We start from the raw sequence: 19,051 nt of genomic DNA on the forward strand, positions 1-19,051 counted from the left end.
CCTAGTATTTATTTGCAACAGCAGAATGCCAGCAAAACCTACTCCAACATCACTCTGACAAAGGAGTTGGTTAGAAAATAATAAGCCAGGCATCTGTCTTCCTATTCTACAGAGGTTTGCTTCACTATCCTTCCTGTTCTACAGCATTTTTCATTTTACAGTTCCAAAGTGCTATATAAAAATGCATTATTAATTTTACATCAGAAAAAGGTAATATGCATTTAGATATCCTCTCCTCACTGATTTGAAATAATTTACTATAACCATACAATTCTGGAAAGAGGCTATACTATGCGTATTCAGAGATGTTACTGTAGAGTGAAGACTCACATTCCAAGGGGTAAGTTAGAACAATACAGTAAATATCACCAATACAAGTAAATTCACAAGATTAAGTATCTGTTGTATAATTATTGCTAAGTCTACCCTGCATTTTTATATTGGCTATGTATCAGTAACTTTGCCCATCACAATGTTTAGATTTTTAGTCTAACACGAAGGAAGACTTCATAGAAAACTTTACACAAATTTACTTTTGTCGTAACACTAATAATCTATAACTTGAATGCACTCAGACCTGTAGCAGGCTGCTGCTGCTGAGTAAGTGTTGCAGCCATGGCAACGGCTGCTGCATTTGGTATGTTGCTGAAAGGGGTCGGTCCAGTGGTAACTCGTGGCGCGCTCTGCCACTTCTTAGCTTCTGCTCGTCTTGCCTCAAACACATCCATGGCATCTCCCAGAAAGGTTTTCCTGTAGCCAAGGTATTGGTCTTTGAGCATCTGAAGGGGGTGGGGGAAGCCATTTAGTTCAGTGCATTTGACATAAAACCTTAACTTCATAAGGAAAGAGACACTGAGCTATAAATAACATTTTCTTAAAAAACCAAAACAAAACCCAAACCAACCAACAGAAACCACCGCAACAAAACTTCAATTAAAAAACAGAAGATGGAAATCATTCTGTCAAACAGAGAATCTTTAAATGTAATAAACTTGTTAAAACCAAGGAAGAGTAGGTTAAATTGAATTTTATGGAAGACATATCCTGTGTTCCTGGCTAAGGATATGCTTGTTTCCGAGAAGAGGAGCATACAGTCCAAAAATTCTGATTTGGGATCTGAACAGCTGTAATGTTAAGTCTATCAGCAACAGCAAGAATGACCTCATTAGGACATCATGAGTGCCATCTTTGGAGAAAAAAGACATTCATAGAATGCTGGTGAGATTTCATACAATGCCATACTGACTGCCACAGGAGCTGCCAGAAATGCTATTAGACATGATAGAACAGTTCTTAAGGCTAATCTGTGCAGAACGATTTAATGACCTTCTCCACCCGAATTGTGCCCAAGCACATTTCACTCTTCACTGACCTTCACTATCACTGACCTTGGATACAGCATGTATCTATTTGTTCATATATGATATAACTACATGTAACAACTAGCCCTGTGCAAAGATGTTTCAAGCCATGTTTTTCTACAACTTCAGACCTTTGAATCAAAGTACGTGCAAACCAGAAAGCAGACTTCAGACAAAGCAACTGTCACAACTCTGCCTTCACAAACCATATCACAACCATCAAATAAGGCAGAGACTCCTCTCCTAGCATCTCCTAGCTGATAAACTAAAACAGATGGTCAGAAGATGAGATCCACCTAAGCAGCACATTAATTTTTCTGATTTTTGAATCTTTATAACTGTGTCTTCCCACCCATACCATTCTATGATTCTATGATTCCAAACTACTAGCCTTCATGTCCACCCACTAGATTAAAGAGTGAAAAAATTTCCCAAAAGAAGGAAAAATCCTTAAACCAATCCCTTACTTTCAGGCAATAGAATACTTAAGCTGAAGGAAATTCTTTCCTATTCATTCACACTGACAAGTTACCAAGGATATTATTGCTAAGAAGAAAATTAACCCTATCCTAGCAAAACCAGGACACTTGCATACTAATCCATCTCTTAATATCGAAGAACAGAGAAAATTTATCATCAAAGACCACTACAGGAGTTCAGGCTACACTCAGATCTCAGAAGCTAAGAGCTCAGAACACATTTCGGATAATTTTTGCGTAATTCTGTCAAAATTATGGAGAAGTTGATATATTCTCCATTTGCTACCAAGTTAACCAAGAGCAGCACAAATATCTGATGGCAGGTAGCTGTAAACCAGTGAATATCCATGCTGACAGAAGCAATGCAATGCAAAGAATCTAGTTCATACAAGATCCTCAGTATTCCTGAACTTTATCCAGAAAAAGTGAAGAGTTTCAGATGTTTGGAGAACTAGCAATACTGTGCAGAAGAAGTTTTGAGAAGGAAACAAGCAGAAGATTTTCCAGAGCTATCCCCATTAAGGAAGTCCCTTAGCAACCAATCCCAAACAGTTGTACTCTTCTCCATTTTTTTTAATTTTGTAACCAAGAAGGGTTCTGATGATCTCAAGAGAAATTACGGATTGTAGAACACTGACATTTTGTCAATGTGTCCAGAACTGTAAATGGGAAATTCAAACTGAAGTCCATGATGGAAAAAACAAGCCTAAGACCTTTGATATATTAGCTTTTTTTCACAGTAGTCTTTTTTTTTTCCCCTGTACATAAAACTTTCCACAAAAAACAGATTGGAAAAAATTAAGCAAGCTACAACACAAATTTCACCAAAATTCTTTCGTATTTTGAAAAATCTTACATATGAATATCAACTTTTTTTCTGTTACCTATTTGAGTAAGAGCAGATTTAGATCATCTTTGCTTGAGATCAAGAGGTCATTGGGCAAAAAGAAAAACATACAAGCAGCAGCTCAATGACCGACATTTCAAAAATTGATCCACACTTTAAAAAGCAAAATAACTTAAATTAAAAATATTTTGTAACCTAAATGATCATGGCCAGCTGCTATTATCATTGTAAGTTAATGATTCAAATAAGGCTTCAGCTGAACCAAAGTTACTTTTTAAATCAAAGCACTTCTCCAGGACACTTGGAAAATTTTTAAAGCAGTTAAATTAACAGAAAAAAAAAGAATACTTGAAGATATATTATATTTTCAAGAGTGACTCTTTGTAGTTCTTTCACTAAATACACAGGATCACATAAAATCAACATACCTTTACATTTTCATGTATTGATTGAAGTTGTGCAGCTAGAGCTACAAATGTTTGATAGATTTTCTGCATAGCCATAGACAAATCTGTAAAAGGCATATAAAATATTGGTAAGTGACAAACTTAATACCAGGAGAAAAGATTTAGTGTTTATACTGCAGCAAGAAGCCCACCCAAAATCCATACAGCACAAAGCACAAAAGCAACTGCACAAGAAAAAGTTAATGTCTGTAAGAAACAGAGAATTTGAGAGGAATTAGTTGACACAAGTCACACAAGGACTACTTTTGGAAAGGGCTTCAAACTTCATTTTGAAAAGTACTCTTTTCTCAGATTTATTTTTAAATACAGGGTCATTTGTTTTCTATGATTCTATTGTTTATCAAAGCTAAAAAATTATTTAATAACACAGGTACATTTTACCTCATTGGTTTTTACATAAATATAGTTTTATCAGATTTTCTTGCCTTTGCATATATTTTCCACTCTTTCTGTCTTAAGGCAGAGTTAAGTGTTCAGTTGATTTTGCCAGAGAGAGAGCAGTAGCATGGAAGCTTTACTTACATTTTAAAGATGTGATTAACAAGCATCACAGGAACTCTTATTTTAGCTCTACCCACAAGACTATCTCAGAGAAACACAATGGGGAGCTTCTTGCCTACATAGTCTTAGATTTAGGATATCCTACTTCCCACACAGATATGAAAGTGTCTTCAGTGCACTGACCCAACTAATGCAACACTTCAGGATTAAAGGGGAAATCTCAAAGGTTTTGGCAAAATGAGGCATCTGCTGACAAAAAAAAAAAAGCTTTTCTGGAAGAAGCACTGAAACGATGTACCAAAATGGAGGACAGAAAAGTGCTGAAATGGTCTTTCACTGTGAAAAGATCAGCTTCTAATTTCCTTTGAAGGATGCCTATAACCTACTGAAATGCAAACGGTAGCTATCAAGTTCTTGAAGGTGCATCTGAAAATGTCTGCCTTTCCACAGGAGAATTTCTTCATTATCATTTGCATTTCTTTCTGAAAAAGAAAAGCTGGGCAATAAATCTCACGTCAACCGGCAAGGTTGTGGAGGCAGTGGTATCTAGGAAGACTGGCCACAAATTTACAAAGAGTTTGGAAGCAATTTATTGATACCTAATACTAGACATTTCAAAATTTTCAAGACATTCCGAGTCATGGTTTCCTGTATGGTGAAGGCTACACAGGCAATACAGTGTTGACTAGATTACCTGCTGCCAGTCCAAGCATTCTGGCACAACAGATTGGCCCCACAAGCAAGGAACCTTTGGATAATAGCAGAAACTACTGAAAAAAACAGAGGAAAATCTGTGAAGGCATCTCTCATACTCTAGATAGACAAGATCACATGGAAAGATACAGGACCCTCAAGATTCAGCAGATCTTCCATTCTGGAAGCTAGGTCTAGACAGTTCTCTCATTTTTGATACATGAGGTCCAGAGTCTAAGTACCATCCTGTGACTGCAAGATGTTCAAGTATCTCATTGCACAAAAAGACACGCAACTTGAAATCACTGCTTATTGCATCATCTGTACCTAAAATGGCCCCAAAAATAAGTGTCTATGAGCAGAGGAATGGTAACCAACCAGAAGTCTACTGTCAAGAGGTCAGTATTCTCTGACCAGAGAGATACTCTCAAGACTTGAATGATGTGGCAGTAAACAAGACTAAATTTTCTCAACTGGTCAGAGCTGAAGGCAATACCAACAGGCTCCAAACTAAGGAAAAGTTCCCGTTTTGATCTGGAGCTGGCAGATCAGAGACCTCTATTTGTCTGGTCAGACAGCCCAGTGCAAGACAGAAGGTGCTAGACAGAAGCCTTGTAACAGCCAGATGCCGAAGGGAGGGAGATAGATATAGCAGATGTCAATGCTCTCACACGCATGATCTGTCAGGATTGTCCATCCAGCTCAGAGATTTATAGAAGAAAAAATTACAGAACACCTTTCCCAGAAAAGCCATCTTTGTCCCCATGCCTCATTTTTTGACAAGATAACCTTATATCCCAAACAAATGCCTAATTTCTCAGACTTTACAAGGGCAAAAACCCCTCAACTACAATGGTGAAGATACTTCAGTATCTTCCATAGGTAAACACCTCTGTTAAATAAAGACTTTGTTTTAAAATAGCAGGTGGACAGAAGAGTCATATTAGTGGAAGGGGATAGATGAAGGAAGACAGACCAAAGCAAAAGGAAAACAGATTGTCTCACTGTTATGTTGACCACACAAACAACAGACAGAGACAAAAGCAAAAGAAATAAAAATGGTTTGGAAGCAGAAGAGCATCAATAAACCAAGCAATATTGAGCTGAGCCAATGAAAAACTGAAGAGTAGGGAGCTTTCTCTGACGTTTATGAACTCACTAGGAATTGTAAAGAAGCAAAATATAGATGGATTGAATAGACACTGTCAGAGAAGTAATCACCAAACTAGAGTCCAAGTGTGTGTAAAACTGTCTCAGTTGTGTCCTGGAGCCCCAAATTTCCATTTCCAGCTCCTATGAAAGTGCCCTAGCTAAATCTAGAGAAGACCCAAGTTCTTTTACAAGAACGTGCCTAAGTCAGAACAGGAATGTAAACCATACCATGCTTCTTCATTTCCTATTTTTCAGAAGTTCAGAAGTTGTGATTTCTACTCCTACATAACTAGGTATCAAAATGTCTATGCAGAACAAACCAGGCTTACAAACTGCACATAAGGAACTGGATCCATCTTAAAAAGCTCAAGACTCTATGAATTTAATCTTTTATCCAAATCTTTATACTGAACAACTGCAGAATCTATATGAACACTCATTTCTGTATTTAAATAAGAATAACCAACAATAACAAAAGAAGTGATTAATTACTAAGGTTTTCTTATAGGTATAAAATTTATTTATTTTTATGTATGAAACACTGAAATTGAAACATTTACCTTGTGGAGTTATGTGTGAATTATTTGCTTGAGTAGCAAGATGATTTTCCAGTTCTTCTATTTGTTGCCTGTATTGCTGCAGCTGTACTTCAAACTGCTCAACCAAGATTCTGAAGTAGCTAGAGGAGTAAAACAATGAAATTTTATGATTAAACTTCACTAGTTTGCCGCTATTTTTTTTTTCCCCAATCTGATCTATATTAGCTGCCAATTTTAATTTAATTAATTGCAATGGTTATGTTCTATGACATTCCTGTATTTCTCATGTCCGAGATAAAGACAAATTAAATGTAGAAATAAAACACTGATTCTATGAAGCATTCAGTACAAATGTTGTAAGAAGCAGAAAAAATAATGTAATTCTTATTACAAAGTTCACAGAATGACAGAATGGTTTGGGTTGGAAGGGGCCTCTAAAGGTCACCTAGTCCAAGAGCGGACATCTTCAACTAGATCAAGTTGCTCAGAGCCCCATCCAACCCGATCTTTAATGTTGCCAGGGATGAGGTATCTACCATCCCTCTGGGAAACCTGTTCCAGTGTTTCATCACCCTTGTCATAAACAATTTCTTCCTTATACCTAGTCTAAATCTACCCTCTTTCAGTTTAAAACCATTTCCCCTTGTCTTAACACTACATGCCTTGCTAAAAAGTCCACCCCCATCTTTCTTATAGGCCCCCTTTAAGTATTGAAAGGCCACAGTAACGTCTCCCCAGAGTCTTCTCTTTTCCAAGTTATATTATCGATTATTTTCTATGAATAACAGTAACTCACTCTGCTGGGGCTGTATTTTCATGCTGGAGACCAGGAGGAGTTTTCTGTGTTCGTAATGCTATTTCTGCGTTCTTTAGCTCCTAAATAAAAAGGGAGAGTTAATAAAAGAGAAGGTTCTGTATGAAGAGTTCAAAAAGAAAAATAGCTACAAGTCTAATGTTCATTCACATAAAATCTTTTCTTCATATACTTAAGTTAAAATTGTGAGAGAATCCAACCAATAATTCTTCAAAGAATATACTGCTAGAAAGTTGGAGAACTGCAAATATCAACAGAAGTTTGGGGAAGGAGCAAACAGCAGCACATCCTGAAAGTACTCTGAACTCTCAGAAGTTGAGAAAATATTGCGCTAAACTGTCGGAGATAAGATCTAATTTATTTTACTTCAGAAATCCTGTCACAATAATTGAGGACTAGAGGAAAAAAAGAAACAGTCAAGTGCAAGGCAGTAACACACCTAAATGAGAAGAAAGATAACAAAAAAGGATTATTTAACTTTAAAAAAAGTTAAATAGTTAAAAAAATACCACTTTTCCTATGTAAATGATCTTTTAATGCATGATAATTACAGTATATATTTCTGTTTAAAACTTTCTAATAACCCTATCAATAAGAATTTCTCAGTGCTTGGTTCTGCAATTATTCTCAACTGCATCATTTACAGAAATATTAGAATATCAGTAACCAGTTTTTGTTGTCACAGAAAACTGTTGGCAAGGCACAGTTAGAGTACTTCCTTTTGGTATCACAAGATACAGAAAAAAATCAACTTTTTAACTTTAGAGTAAAACACACTTACTTATATAGCAAGCACCCTTGACATGACAGATGAAAGAAAAAGTGGTAGAGAACTTAACCTGAATAGCACTTGCATCAAAACTTGAGCTTAAACTGGTTGCACAGAGGAGATGCTTACTGGTGTACAGAATCATGACTCAAGTTCACTAAATTAGTACTAGTGCTAGTTAAGATATCTTGGTCCCTGAAATGTTATGGGGTGGCTATTGTTTGTTTTTTCTCTGGTCACATTTGCATTTCTGCTGCTCCAGAGTCCAGCATGTTGTTACAAGTATATCTTCACTGAAACTGAACTAAAGCAGGCACGCATTCCCTTCTGTTGCCTTTGCTATGGAGAAGTGCTCTCTTGCATAGAAGTAATTTTACTGCTGTTGTACTTACCTTAAAATACTGACATCAAAGATTTTTCACTCTCCCCCAGAAATTCTGAATAGATTAGAAGGGATTCAATTTTTCCCTTTGTTTACAACTCTCTTAGTTTGGACATGTGTTAACTTGACTGATAAAGGTCAGTTATTCTATGTGAAATAATCAACATAGCAACACTACGTAACAAGATTTATATTCAATTATACCTGTGCAGTTTCCACTTTCAGCTTGTCAATATTGAGAGTGTTTCTCTGTAATCCACTGGCAACTACAGACAGAAGTTGTTTCAAAGCTTTAATATCTTCTTGTACTTTAAGCATTGTTTTAGAGGACATTCTACTAATTTCTTCCTGAACTTGTTTTTGTTCTTTCACAAATTTCCTGGGGAAGGAAAAAAGAAGCAGGTGGAGAAGAAAGAAACAAAGTATTGAACCTGTAGTACTCAAGTGTTTGGTCACTTGAGACTTGTGTGTGGTCACATTATTTAAATAGCTATTCAATTATTTTTTCAAAAATCAAGTACTGAACAGTGGAGTTACTATACAGTTTAATATTATCTTAACTCCTAGCACGCTAACGCCAAAAAAAACCCCTAAACTCCAATAGCAAGCGTTTAAACATGTTATGCTGAATTCTGAAAAGCTAAGATACATAGAAGTTATTTAAATATTTTAATATATATATGTATTAAGTAGCATCTATGTAAAAGTAATTACTACTTTGGACTCAGAAATACAGCGGCACACAGCCTCTGTGACTAGTCTACAACCTGCCTCCTTCCTCTCTGCAGTTCTCTTTACTCCACAGCAGATCCGCAAGGCACATGCAATATGGACATGAGGTTCAATACTTACTATGCATGCGCAACAGACTTAATACTCCCAGGGAGAGATGGATCAGATTCTAAGATCATGTTTGCTGGGCATGTCCATTTGCATAAATGCATGGAAAAGTGAGGCTGGGAAAAAAAACCAGCCTAAGACTCCAGCTCCTAGAACTATCCACCTACTCTGTTCCCAAGGTTAACCTGACAAAAGGCCTTGGGTTATTAAGTTACCCCACTTGCAGCCTGCAGTCAGGTGTTTTTGTCACAGAGCATCAACAGCATACAATACTTCAGTTATTCAACTATCATAAATAAAAAAATACTACTTACTGTAGATTTTCTACATCTTGACAGATTACTGGAGGTAGATTTTCATCCTTTAGTGCTTTGCTATCTCTACAAGAAACAATGTATGTTTAGATGGTGCTTTAATACCACCAAATATTTTTGCCTGACTACTAAATACCATTAAAACGTTCAAGTGACTGATTAAACAAGTTTTGCACCCATTGCACATATGCCACAAGGAATGATTTGGAAAAATGCACACAGATACTATGTCAGGGTCCAAGCATCATACACACTCGCAGAAACCATTTTTTACACCATATTAGCAGTCTATAGCAGATGCCAAGTAAGTTGTAGGGATGGCATGTGATGGGAAAATCACAATGTTTAAAATGATGAACGACCATTACTAAATTGCCCATACTGCAAAAGCTGGTTATTTACATTTACGCCTTTTTCAAGGCCAAAGTAGTAAAAAAGCCAAAATATTCAGTTCAGTTGTTTTATAACAAAACATGGAATGCAAAGAAAATCCGAACACTTACTCTGGTCTTGTTCCTGTTTTGTCACCTAGAAAATAAAAATTGCATGTCAGAAATAAAACTTTGAAGAACAAACAAAACAACCTTAGTGAGATTTTAGGGAAGAACTAATGACTATAATCTGGTTGATTTCTCTTGGTAAGAGAAACAGACTAAAGACTTTCATAAAAGAAAGGAGGTTTGAATTTAATCCCCTTTCATAGATAAATATTTGCAATAAGAAGAGTTCAACAGTTGAGGTGCTACGCAAAACATCTCATCACTATACAAATCACTACAAACGCATAAACAACTGCAGTTGCGTATGAAATCTGTTCCTGCTTATGCAAGCACAACGGCAATAGCAGTCTCCTCTCAAATACCAAGGTAATTAAGCTTTGCCCCTTGGACTTCCCTAAGAATTCTGCTGTTGCATTACCTTAGTAATGAACGAGGCCTTACAGAACTGAAATGTTACTGCTTACCTACCACCTACACACGCCAAACTATGCATCTGTGGATCAAGATGCCAAGTGCCTCTCAGTAACAGAATGGAGCTGAAAACAGTTATCATGCATAACAGGGTATTAAGCACATCCCACACCATAGCAGTCTGCTAGGAAGAACTTGCTCAGAAAGCCCAAGAAGCGAGTTTCATCTTCTTCAGCTCACATCCTCACTTCCCTCTCAGTGCCACCGATGCAGAAAGCAGCTAACACTAGTGCCACAAACACTTTAAGCTGCACAAGCCAGTGCTCCTGCCAGGAGAAGTTACTTTTTAGAAGCAATACCTACTTAAATTGTCTACAGACTGGCACCCAGTACCAGGACATTTACAGAACCTGGAATCTCAAACCATTCCCCATACCTTTTGCTAAGGGGGGAGGGGGAAGGAAAAAAAAAAAAAAAAAAAAAAAGCCTCAGAATTTAGGAATCCTTTCTCTGCTGATAACCTAAAAATTTGGCAGAAAACTAAGTATACTTTGCTTTATCTCTCTAGCCACTACTTCCCCACCCTCCCATGTACATCAGAACAATACTTAGAAAGATACAGATTTGAAATCGGATTTTACTATTTTCTGTGCAAATAAGTGCTCCAGTTTTATTTTTTTAATATTCTTTTTAGTAATACATGAAGAAAATATGTATGAGAACAGCTTCTTTTCCTGCAGACATATTTTAAAGAAATACTAGACAGTCAGTCTTCAGTCTCCAGAAGGAAAAGCTTTTATAACCAATTCCAGAAGAGAGAACAAAGGTGCTAGTCCCTATCTGCCCTAGGGCACCTTTTCATTGGTAGCCACATCTCCTCCACCCTTTTCTTCAGGAAAACAAATAAAAACCTCAAAATCACGAAACCACCACCCTCAAACATTAACACAGTTCCTCGTCTAGTAGTACAAACAACTGTACTGACAGAACCGAGTAGCAGCACACAGATAGGGATATTTGTCAGGGCTGCTTAAACCACCACTATCCATTATGGGAAACATTAAAACCTAAACTTAAAAAAAAGAAAACTCAAAATACAGTATCCTTTCACATTTCCCATTGCTTAGCTAAGGGATCTCTGTTTATCATCCTGACAGTGATAGTCCACACACCCAGTTCCACTAAGCAACATATGGGGAATTATTCAGGTACTCATTCAAGTTTCCACCCTAAGAGCTGGGCAAAAACAATGCTGGGAGATGTTAGAATGAAGTAAATTTTGACTCTGTGGTTCTCTGGTCCTCATTTTAAGATACCTGTCTGTTACGGGAGTGTTCTGACATCCTAATATTATAGCAACAGAAAACCCATAAGAACCTAGGAATCAGAGCTTTTTCATCGCTCCCTATTTCAGTAATTATCTCCAAGAACAATCAACATCATGCAGAGCACTCCAGTTTGGACAGTCAACATGCCAACTCTTCTACAAGTATGAAAAATTATGTCTCCACAACGTGCATTACTCTATAAAGATGGTTTCAGGGAGCTGCTATATTTCCTTCTCTTCTAGCTACTGGTACACCTAATTTAAAATATGGCTCCTGAATGGAATAAAGAGATTAAATTAACAGTACTGATTCTCCAGAAAAAAATGCACATTTTGGAATCAGCTTTAGTTAAGTTTACTCTGAAAGTATAAAAGCAAGACAAATTAATAAGCATTCATACTTCAATGCTCAATATTCCCTTATGTAAGTACTTTAAAGCCACCTCAGAGGTAAAGTTTTTTATAACTGGTTTAACAACCTGATAGAACATATCAGATAGAACCACCCCGCCAGAAATACAGTTTTGAAGAATAACAGCTAAAAATAAGATATTTTATTGTGCAGGTTTTCGAAAAAAGCAACCAGGTTTAGGATCTATTACAGTTAGAGAAAGATGGTCAGAAACGAGTACTTTTGTATTGGCAATGCATTTCTTACACAGAGCTCTGCTCCCCCTCTAGTGGCTATTCGACATACAGCTGTTCAGAAATCTCCTTTTCAGCAAACAGCCCTATGAGTCTTCACCCCTGAAAGCCTAAAGGGTTTAGATCGTGGTTTGCAAGTATGATATTGGCTTGTACTTACTTTAAATAAATAAACTTACACTACATTGTATTTGCAACCAAAATCTTGTTCTTCTATACAAGCACAATATCTAAGAATGAAATTAACTGAAATGCCTTGGCAGGGGGAGAGGGGCAAGTCAAGTTTGTCAGCTTTAATTCCACACTCAAACACAATTAAATAGTGTCTTTGCTGAGGTGCTCTGATAATTTCTTAACTGAAAGTTGTGAATGTTTTAAAACAAACTCACTCTTTTTGTCTGATGAACTACTAAAATCAATACCACCAAGACCTTCGTTGGCAGTAGTCGAAGGAGCCGCAGTTGTCCCCAGAGTCAAACTCAAAGCATTCTGCCCAAGTCCTACAAGAAACCCAAACAGCACTTAAAATGTTGATACTTAAAACTTAAACTAAAAGCACATGTAATCTTGCTTGCAGTTTCAGTGTCCATTAACCACACTTGTTCCATAAAACTGTATGCAAGTATTCTACATAATTTCTTCAGATTACTAGGTAGCTAATTAGATAGCTAACTTATCATCAGCATCTTAAGTATTTTTGTTTAATTTAGTTTAAGAGCAGCGTTACCAAGACTGCAACATAGCACAACTAATTTTTCCTCTAGAGCTGAAAAGACAGGAAGCTGTGAAATGACAATACTAACATTTAAAGATTTTATTCAGATCAAAACCCACCAAAATAAACTTTCAACATCTCCATAGTTAAAGGACATATTTGTATATCATTGCCCTCACCCATTTACGATCACCTTGCTTGAGTCAACTATGGAAATGACAAAGATTCCCTTGTTTTAATTTAAAAAAAAAAGTGTTATCTGCAAGTGAATTTAATAGTAAGAAGGAAGCCAGTGATTTCAGATTTCATTTTTATTGTCCACTCCACAGAGAGCAACACTGTTCTTAACTAACACTTAAAATTTTAACACTGTGAAACTGTAATTTTTATATAAACTAAATATTGCATTATGAATTTATACAATCACACATTAAATTTCAATGCTTTCAGACAGAAGGCAGAAAAAAGTAAAATAATTTTCACCTGTTGCTGCCGTGCTTGTATTCTGGAAGAGTGAACCTCCTAAACCTGCTAAGGCTCCTCCTAAGGAAAGGCCTGTGGAGGCAGTTGTAGTTGGAGCAGTTGTACCACCCAAATTTAATGTAAAGCCAGTAGTTCCTGCAGAGAAAGCAAATTGGCTTCATGCAGACACTGCATTCAAATACATCCACAGATAATCTGAATTAACTGAAAGGTCTAAACAGCATCTTTATCATAACTGGATAACAAACTCAATTATTGTTTTTGTTTCCTGCAGATTTTCCAAACAAAGCCATTAAGACTTTTTAATTATATGTTATTTTGTTCTACATACAATAATCCTGATTAGTCCATATTTACCTGTAACTGGCACAATGGATCTAATAAGCACTATTGACTTTTTATATTAAAATGCTGAAACGTTAATATTTTCTGTTAAACATTAAAATACTTTGCATAAGACAGATGAGACAAGAACATTTCCTTGGTAGTTTGAGCCACCTTCTAGAATTAAGCACCCCAGCTCTTGATAGGATAGGGAAGAACTGAGTAGAGAAAGACTATAGGCATAAAGGGACAGAGCACAGAGGGCACAGGTAGCTGAGCTCAAATGAAGACTCCTAAGGTTAAGAAAACCAAACTCCAGTCTTAACTATCATCACACACAGTGTAGTTTAGCTGAGTTACATATGATAGCAGGTGTGTGCCAGTATGAGAACTACCCTGGAAAAACCTTGTTTTCACAGCTAGTTAACGGTCTCAGGCTATCTGCGAAAGGCAGACATTTTCCAAACTTTTCAGTTGCACACGTAGGAAGCTTTCAACCTTCAGTGGGTTTAACAATAACAAAAATGATGATTTTACATGACAATTGAGCTCTTACTATGCTTCTAACGACTTAGATTATATGCTGCCTGTACCACATGTTATATTGCCCTCTATATAAACAAATCTACCTGTATTATGGTATCCAAATTTAGAATTAGTCAAGTCCAATGAACCCTATTAAAGTATCATGAAATTATGTAAATACTAGAAAAATATAGAGTGTAGAACTGTTTTATCATAAAGTTTTATTGTTAAAAAAAAGCACCATCCCCTACAAAAAAACCTCCCAAACACCTTAACATTTTCCTACCTGCTGCAGGAGTTGATGTAAGAGCAGATGACAATGATAGGCCACTCGCTGAGGTAGAAGTAACAGGTAAAGCAAATGGTGTGGCTGAACCTGCAGGTTTGTTGAAACCTAAACTAAAGCCTGTGGTAGCTGCAGATGTGGTGGCAGGTGTGCCTAAAAGAAACACAAAACCAATTACCACTCTTAGACCATTCTGTTTGAAAATGAATGCTCAGTTCACCTTCCCTTCTGAACTATTCCCATTTAACCATCATGAACACCACAGAGTGCAAGATCTCTTGCATCAAGTAAAATATCCCCATAGGACCTTCCACTAAATTTCAAAGGTTTACATTAATTGCACAGGCATTTTTGCTCCAGAATTCCTAGTGATCCAGTGGGCTTTAATCATGGACGGGTGATTATATCTAGTGGTAACTTTGAAAAACTTGTAAAAAAAGAAATAGCTTCCACCAAGAACATCTAATAGATAGATCAAATATTGGTAAATGGATCTATAAACAATACTGCCCAAAATACAGACTGAATTTCTCAGTTGGATGTGCATACCAAAATGAATGCACATATCCTTTAAATAGAAAAATATGTTGAGATGTTACTTTCTCAAACTTTGCTTTTGAACACTTCTAAGGTAAAGCAAATAATGCTTCCACTTCCTGCTGTTTTCATGGCAGGCATACATTTTACATTCTAGAATCCATATTCCAGAGTAAAGGAGGAGTGTGCATACACATGCACAAACCCCAATATCAAGCATAAGAAAGCTGTACTTGGTACTTCAGTAACTGCCGTGTGTCTGTTTTGGATGCCATCATTCCATTCAGCTATTGAAAAGAATTAATGTTCATCTGCATAGTACCGACTGCCCTGTGCGATTATGCATCACACAGTCTGTTCTAGGTTAGTTGCTGTTCCACCCTTCTTCTGCCCATTTCATTTGCTTCTTTATCCAATACCATTTTTCCCTATTTATTCACCACATGGCTTCCTAAGTTCTTGGACTGCAGCCTGTATTGTAGCACCACCCTACCCCTCTGCCAGCATTTGTGGTACTCAAGCTCAGTTTCTCCTTGGACCTCAGTTGCTGGTGTTTAAAAAGAAAACAAAGCCCACAACTACCCACATCTTTGTGTATTTCTAATGACAGATGAAAAACAGTCACTAAAGATTCATCAGAGAAACAGAAGTAAAATATTCCCAAGGTCCCTTCCCAGTTCAACCCTCTTTATCCTTCTAAAAGAGGTAACTACCAAACAAGACCTGTTCACACAAAGTTCATGAAAGCAAGAAATTCTGTATGAATAATTATTTGATAATGTATTCCGTCTCCCCTTTGCTGAAGGTTGAAACTCATTAGGGGGACATAAATATAAAGTCCAACTTTTCAGTATGACCATCAGCACAGTTGTTCAGGAATGGAATAATCCTTTAACAGCAATTAACAGTGCCCAGAACTGCAGGGCTCCACTCTGGTTTGCAGCCTTAACATTTGGGCTGCAAAGCAGACTGCAATTATTAACGGGGAAAAAGCTCACGTATGACCACTCACTTCCTACGTTACAAGACAGATCCAGCCGTATCTTATTTTTGACTGTATAACATTAAAATCCAAATTAGGTCCTTACCTAGTGTCAGTCCTGTAGCAATAGTTGTTGCTGTTCCTGCTTTAATAAAAACAAACAGAATAAGAACAGTAATTGAAGACCACAGAGCAGTTATGATAGTAAAAAAATACTAAACAGAACACTGAAATAATGCAACATTGAGACAATACGTAGACTATTACACAATTTTTTTCTGTATGTTGAAAGCAAAACAACATTAGCATAGGAAACAGTATTTGTAAGTGCCAGCAGCACAAATCAAAGCATAACTGACTTCAAACAACATCATTTTTCTTTACACTAATCTGCTAACAGTGAAGCTGATGTTAACAGCAGTACAGCAAATTGTTTGAAATTTCAAATAAATGAAGGTAAATGAAAAAATGGAAACTAGTAACTCTATCAAGTATTTTTTTTCAGTCATATGGCAGTACATAACATTAGCATGTAAACCAGCAGATTACAGCATGAAGAAGATTATACAGTCCAAAGTCTTTGTAAAATCCTGTATCTTGGTTTAGGGTTTCTGACCCACTGGTAATCTAAAGAGATTATTTTGAACACAGTGCTGTGCCATTTCATATTTTCAAAAACACCTGATCAGAAGATCAAAAGAATCATTGAGCACTAAAAGAAAATTACCTCAATGTAGCCAAACACAGTAATACAGGTTTTCAGTCTACTGTTAAATGTATTTCTAGTAGACTGATTCTTAGAACTTCCCCTATCTACTTATACAAGTGCACAAGGAAAAAAAGACCATTTTGTCTAACAAAATTAGAACCAAAGTAAAATTCATTAAGTTACATCTGCAGAATGGTTGGGAAAAAACCCAAAACCTCCAGTCAGAAAAGTTTTATTTTTTTGCACTCCAACACTCCTATAAGAATGAGTATGTTCATAGCCTGAATTAGATACCTAAGAAAATATTAATCAAGTTCTTCATGCATATTGCTAACAGTAAAAAATTAAAAACAACAAAACCAGAAAAGTTTACTACTATAGGTCTATAAATATCACATTACAAATTCTAACAATCTCACAATGTTTTAAAATATTTTTCAGATCAAAATATACCTCTATATCTTAAATCATGATTTTGAGCATCCTGGATGAAGCATTAGATTTCTAGAAAACATCTGGATTCCAATTATGGAACAGTTTACACATAGGCTCAGGCAGAGTTTTCTGGTAACTGCATTTGTGTTTTTGCAGCACTGATTGCTGCATAATTCTCAGTGAAAGACTATTTAAACTGTTCAATGAAGCCTTTTTACAAAACTACATAAGTAATATTCTGAGCTACAGAACTACTGTAAAAAAAAGTAAGCATATGACAATGGCCCAGTTTTTGTGTACAGATGATATATTTCTTCATTGTTGATTCAAATTTCTGCTGTACAAGAATTTTCTACCTGTACTGGTGCTTCCTAGTGTAAAGCCAGTGGTTGGCTTTGATCCAAAAAGTCCACTCCCAAAGCCCACTGAAGGAGCTGATGTAGTTGCTGTAGCAGTGGAAGAGCCCAGGGTTCCAAAATTAAGTCCTCCTGTTGAGCTATTACAGAAGAAGACTATTAGCAATAATTATTTTTCAAAATAAAAAAATCCACCCCTCCCCCTTATTTCAGTTTCGTTCCCACAACATCATTCACTTTCCCAAATCACACACAATGCAGATGGACAAGACAGAGTCCAAGCTCACTGCCAAAGAGAAAGAGGAAGCCTATCTCCTTTTCTTCTACAGCTCTGTAACTCCCACTGCTTCCCTAACACCAAATCCAGCATTTGTTCAGCTCCTTGCTGAATTAGTCCTTGCTAATTATTCTCCCTGAAAGACTGAAATGGAAGAAAAAAATGCTAGAGGCAGCAAAAAGTTGACAACAAACCTGCAAGAATACATTTCCAAAGCAGGTTACAAGTCCAAATAGATACCTCTGACCAGAAACCTCAACCAGTGTTACTTTACTTCATTCTAAAGTGATAGCGCAGACCCGCAACTATTCACATCAGCAGCACAACTCTGCCCTGCCTTACCACCAGAACACACTGATGCATGAATTCACGTTCTAACCAGAACTCTATGGCTTCCCCACACATGCAAGTCACAGAGGACCCATGCCTACCATACTTTCTTTTCTGACTGTATACTTGTCAGAAAGTTACAGAAATAAACTTCCAGAGCTATTTTCACAGGTGAAGGGGAAGAGGAAGGAAGGGGAGAATTGGTGATTAGTCATCACCAGGAAAATTAAGCCTTTTCTATTTATTTTGGGTAACTACACATTTTATAAGTTTCATGGAAATAGAGAACAAGTTTTACATTTAGCAGAGAATGCATTAAGTGATTGTGCAAAACATGAGGGATTACAATAATCATTATCTCTAACCAATGAAATTACAGGTACTAGCAGTCAGATGAGTCTACAATTTAATAAGGTTTTTTCTCAAATTGACAAAAGATCAGACAATTTATTTGTAGTAACTTTCTGCTTCCATTTGTGAGCCTTTCTAGACACTAGGTAAGTTTTCTCTAACTCAGACAACATTTTGCATATGTACAACAGTGGCACTGAAATTAAAGGCTATTTAGACTTCAGGGTAACAACTGCCAAAGCATTTCAGATTTTCGACTTCCAAAATGTCAACATACCAAACTACAGCACCATGACCTAACTGCTAGTAACCTTAAATATTCAACATGGTGCTCCTCTCACTCATCAACAGCTTGTTTCTCATCATTTTCTAGTACAAATGAAGATGATTTTTCTGTGAAAATTCTCCTCATTTCAGCATTCCAGTATAAACAAGCTAAAGTACAAAATATGCAATTCAGCACTCAGACAAAAACCCCAAATAAAATGAAGTGGCATTTAACTTGTTTTTTAAGGTAGGAAGAATCCAAGCAATGGCAGTGTTCTCACCAGCAGGAGAAAGCATGTGGCTGAAGTAGCATCTGCTCTACACAGATGGAAGGAAGAAGAGCTCAGGTCACTGAGGTCAGATCTGTAACTTCAGAACAATGCAATGCACCTGGCTAAAGCACACTACAGAGAACAACCATTTAAAAAAGGGA

The 19,051-nt window shown here is 36.7% G+C and overlaps 1 protein-coding gene across 1 annotated transcript in view; it reads right to left on the minus strand.

Annotated features, from left to right (window-relative positions):
* NUP58 (nucleoporin 58) overlaps positions 1-18,763 on the minus strand; it is a 33,982-nt gene extending 15,219 nt beyond the window's left edge. The window contains exons 1-13 of the mRNA XM_010170199.2: positions 18,693-18,763; positions 17,394-17,533; positions 16,000-16,035; positions 14,375-14,527; positions 13,240-13,374; positions 12,431-12,541; positions 9,662-9,686; positions 9,159-9,224; positions 8,209-8,383; positions 6,836-6,915; positions 6,061-6,179; positions 3,116-3,198; positions 578-779 (exon numbers count right to left, since the gene is read on the minus strand). Of these exons, the coding sequence (XP_010168501.2) occupies positions 578-779; positions 3,116-3,198; positions 6,061-6,179; positions 6,836-6,915; positions 8,209-8,383; positions 9,159-9,224; positions 9,662-9,686; positions 12,431-12,541; positions 13,240-13,374; positions 14,375-14,527; positions 16,000-16,035; positions 17,394-17,533; positions 18,693-18,763 (1,396 nt within the window). The remainder of the gene's footprint in view (positions 1-577; positions 780-3,115; positions 3,199-6,060; positions 6,180-6,835; positions 6,916-8,208; positions 8,384-9,158; positions 9,225-9,661; positions 9,687-12,430; positions 12,542-13,239; positions 13,375-14,374; positions 14,528-15,999; positions 16,036-17,393; positions 17,534-18,692) is intronic.
* Positions 18,764-19,051: the final 288 nt, after the last annotated feature.

Source organism: Antrostomus carolinensis, unplaced genomic scaffold (assembly GCF_000700745.2).
Source record: "Antrostomus carolinensis isolate BGI_N321 unplaced genomic scaffold, ASM70074v2 scaffold5156, whole genome shotgun sequence".
NCBI classification, from domain to species: Eukaryota; Metazoa; Chordata; class Aves; order Caprimulgiformes; family Caprimulgidae; genus Antrostomus; species Antrostomus carolinensis.